The sequence below is a fragment of the Chrysochloris asiatica genome, unplaced genomic scaffold (assembly GCF_000296735.1).
Source record: "Chrysochloris asiatica unplaced genomic scaffold, ChrAsi1.0 scaffold00446, whole genome shotgun sequence".
In the NCBI taxonomy this organism is placed as follows: Eukaryota; Metazoa; Chordata; class Mammalia; order Afrosoricida; family Chrysochloridae; genus Chrysochloris; species Chrysochloris asiatica.
This window is the reverse complement of record NW_006408964.1, coordinates 796,607-800,427: the sequence shown is the minus strand read 5'-3', so window position 1 is coordinate 800,427 and position 3,821 is coordinate 796,607. Positions and strand designations below refer to the sequence as shown.

The 3,821-nt window shown below is 46.5% G+C and overlaps 1 protein-coding gene across 1 annotated transcript in view; it reads left to right on the top strand.

The window, feature by feature from the left end:
- LOC102826875 (zinc finger protein 571-like) overlaps nucleotides 1-2,558 on the top strand; it is a 13,925-nt gene extending 11,367 nt beyond the window's left edge. Inside the window, exon 4 of the mRNA XM_006877246.1 lies at nucleotides 2,479-2,558. Within this exon, the coding sequence (XP_006877308.1) occupies nucleotides 2,479-2,558 (80 nt within the window). The remainder of the gene's footprint in view (nucleotides 1-2,478) is intronic.
- The last annotated feature ends 1,263 nt before the right edge of the window (nucleotides 2,559-3,821 follow it).

The following is a 3,821-nucleotide window of genomic DNA, read 5'->3' as shown; positions in this document are numbered from 1 at the left end:
CTTCTGCCACAAACTCCCCCAGCTGTGAGCCTTCCAACCTTCTAAGTATTCCTTTATATGTGGTTCAGAGTTCTGGGACCAGCCCCTGAGCCTGCTTGGTCGGGTATTCTGTGTTGTTGTTGGCGGAGCTCTCTGCTATATGTCCACCCGATCCGCCATCTTGTTTGTTCTCCAGTTTTATTGTTATTTTTAACTGTGTCTCCGTGAATGGGTCATTCATTACTTTGCATTTAAATACTTGTTTCAGTTAAAATAAATGGAACTTCCTAAGATCTAGGTGTTTGAGTAGATATCAAAGTCCTTGTGAAGTAAGCTAAAGTAAAACCAAAATGAAGGGGTTTTCACATGACTTTGTACAATTGACACATGAAAAGGACATTACTTGTTCAATTTAGCTCTAGTTGGATTTGCCAATAACTAGATCTGGGTCAGTTTTCATGGCATTTCAGGGTGTCCCACCATGATATCTTCTCCAACCTGAGGATCAGCACTATCTGTATTTGATATTTGTGGTTCAAAGCCATGGAGTTGGTTCTCACAGCCACCCTGTGTAGGGTTTCCAAGGAGCGGCTGGTGGGTTTGAACTATCCACCTTGTGGTTAGCAATCCAGTGTTGACCTCACAGCGCCACATGCTGTTGTTGTTAAATGCCTTCTAGTGGGTTCTGACTCACAGCGAACCTCTGTAGGGTTTCTGAAGAGCAGCTGGTGAGTCCAAATCACTGACGTGGTATTATTATGGTTAATCCTTCACGTTTTAATACATGAATTCTATCTTATTTAGTTTTGCCTCTTTTGTGCTTTCTATCAATTGAAGTATTCTCTGTCTTGGTTCTAAAGAGACTTTCCTTGGGATGCTTTTGAGTTTCATCCACGTTTGTGTGAGCAGCTGTTCTTGTGAACGTTGCTGGATGTGGGTGGTTCTGGTGTCATTTTGCTTCTAGTGAGTGTAGCGGCTCATGTGTACACTCTCAGCACTGATGGGGGACAGCTGAGTGCTGAGTTTCTGGTCCAGTGAGGTCCTCACTGCCAATGCTTCCAGCACCCCCCCCCCCAATAACTGTCTTGCCATTTTCCTGTGACTTCGTGAAACACACGGAAGAGTAAGTGTTTGAAAAGATGCACCTTAATCAATCATGTATGTAATCATACATATATGTTCTCCAAGTGTCCCTGCTAAATCTTTCCTTTCACATTTCCCAACTATGTCTTCCTGGATTATTTTTCAGTCAGTGATGATACTCTATGGACAGAGTAGATTCTATGACTGTGTATCAAGGTTGATACTGATCATGTTGTACCCTGAAGATCACTGCATAGTATGAGAAAGGCATATATAAAAATAAAAATCTGTAACTACCGTTTTCAAGGGTACTTCTGCTATTCCCTATTGGCCTTCAGAACAGCTGGCATCTTCCTACCTCTCACCCAGGAAAATTCTCTGAGTGTCTTCACCATTTATAGAGATCAGATTAGGTTCTCCTTCCCCCCCATCTGTCAGGAGTCTGAAGAATCAGCTTCAACTGAATCGGTGCCTCTCAATTGCATGCAGAAGACAAGCATTCAGTCAGAAACTATTTTTGCACAGCAAAAGCACACTTCAAAGACAGAATTGAGTCTGTCTATGTATGTGGAAAAGACCCTGGGGATTATGGATGATGGATTAAGTACAGTTTTCTATTCCTCGCCCCAGATGTCCTCCCCCAGGGGCAGGTCTGAGGCTTCCCCTCTCTGATTGTCTTATTATAAAGTGGAGGAATGCTTATTTTATTGTTAGTAAGAGGACACAGACTTCTCGGTAATGGGGTGATGTGCCTTCTGTTTTCTTTGTGGTTGTCTGTACCTCGTGCTATTTTGACAGAATATCTGACTCGCTGTTGTTTGGGGTTCCTTGTTGTTCTCACAGCTGATGGTATTTTTTCTATCATGGTCTCAGGTTCAGCTCCCTGCCCCTTACCCCTAGGCTGTCCCTATTAGTGTGAATCATGCCATTGGGGAAACACAGGTGATATGCAAGCGATGACAATCCCTGAAACAGAAGCCTAACGAGAGACGTAAATAATAATTCAACAGAGGAAATACTTATGAAGAGCTAACAAACTCTGTCTGCCAAAAAACAGTAAAACTGTTTCAAAGGGTCAAATCTGAACTTTGGAACTTTCTTTGCCCCACAAGGATATATTGGATAACTGAAATCCGCATTTCCCTTCATAGTCTCGTTGAAGAAACCCTATGCTTTTCTCCATAGAGGGAACAAGAATCTTAACCAGATTCCAAATGCCAGAGAATCCATTGAACACCATGATAACAATCAGCGAGATTCCACTATGTTTCCCCACGGAACCATTTCTCTAATGCACCAAACCAGCATAAATACCGCAGGCGGAAGTTTGAGTTCTCAATGGGCTTCCTTCTGCCACAGGGACAGGTAGGTGTCCACTCTGTCTCCTGTTGGCTAGTTCCACCCCACCACCCGCAGGTGCCCCGCAGTCTCATATTAAGGTCCGAGTGCGCTGCTCCCTCTCTCCCGCCCGCAGTCTTTTCTTCGCCCTCCCGTAGACTAAATGTCGGAGGTAGGAGGGATGCGGATGTCTTTAGACGTGCTGTGCGTCCCCGGGTCACGGGCTGTGCGTCTTTACGGAGCAAAGTGCTCTTCTCATTTCCTAGAGTCAGGGGACCCGGGTCGGTGAGGGTGGAATCCCCATTACCAGATTACCGTCCTCCCTTATATTTCCGGCTCAGGTTTTGGTTTTCCTGTTTGTGATTTAGGCCTTCCCCTGGGACGCGCCCATGAACTCCGCCCACCTCCCTTCCATTTCCGGTCTCACACGTGGAGCTGGGAGCGCGGGTGGCCGTTGTGCATCTGTTCCCCGAGCTCCGCGTCCACTCCCGTCCCTCGGCCTGAATCCTCGGAGCTCCAGGTCCTGTCGGGGACTTGCTCTTAGACTTCCCGAAGGTGAAGCGCTGGAATGGTGAGTCCATGGGCGTTCTGGGATCAGCGCTGCACCGCAGTCCTCAGGGTCGGCGGTTCAAGCCCACCAGCCGCTCCTAGGAAACCTGATGGAGGATCGATATGGGTGGGACCGACTCGGTTGCACTTGGAAATATGAGGTTGTTATGAGTCCGAATTCACTGGAACGTGATGGGTTTGGGATTGTAGATAACTGGAGTGTCCGTTCTCTTCAGTGGGGAAATCTGGACGTGAGTCCTTGTGGGGTCAGCTCTGTGCTGAAGGACTGCCTTTCTGCACTGTCTCGGAGTTGTTGGAGCCTCCCCTGACCCACCTAGTGCTTCCTGATTGTGGAGGGTCCGGTTGGTCTATGGAAGGAGATAGAATGGCTTATTCACAACAGGAATGTGATCTAATCATCTCTCTCATTTCTGGTGTATTTTACTATTGTTGTAGACCATACACAGAGAGGGATAGACTGCTGTCGTTCACAGTAAAATTTTGGAGAGTCTATTTCAGGGTGCGCAGAGTTTTTGTGACAAGACAGATTTAGTGAATGTCATCATGAAGGGAGGAAGCCAGTTGGTGTTCTTTGAGCAGATCTCACGAGAGCACAGAACCTGGTGTTATGTACCTGTGGATTCTAAGGTCCCAGATATGGCAGCCTCACCTTTTATTATTAGTCATGTTGGTGTAAGTGGTGCATTGCTGACCCAGACTGTGTGGAATGTTTTAGGGTACAGTGATAATTGAAGATGTGGCTGTGGTCTTCACCCATGAAGAGTGGGATTTGCTGGATCCTGCTCAGAGGAAACTCTACAGACACGTGATGATGGAAACCTTGAGAAACCTGGCTTCAGTCGGTATGAATG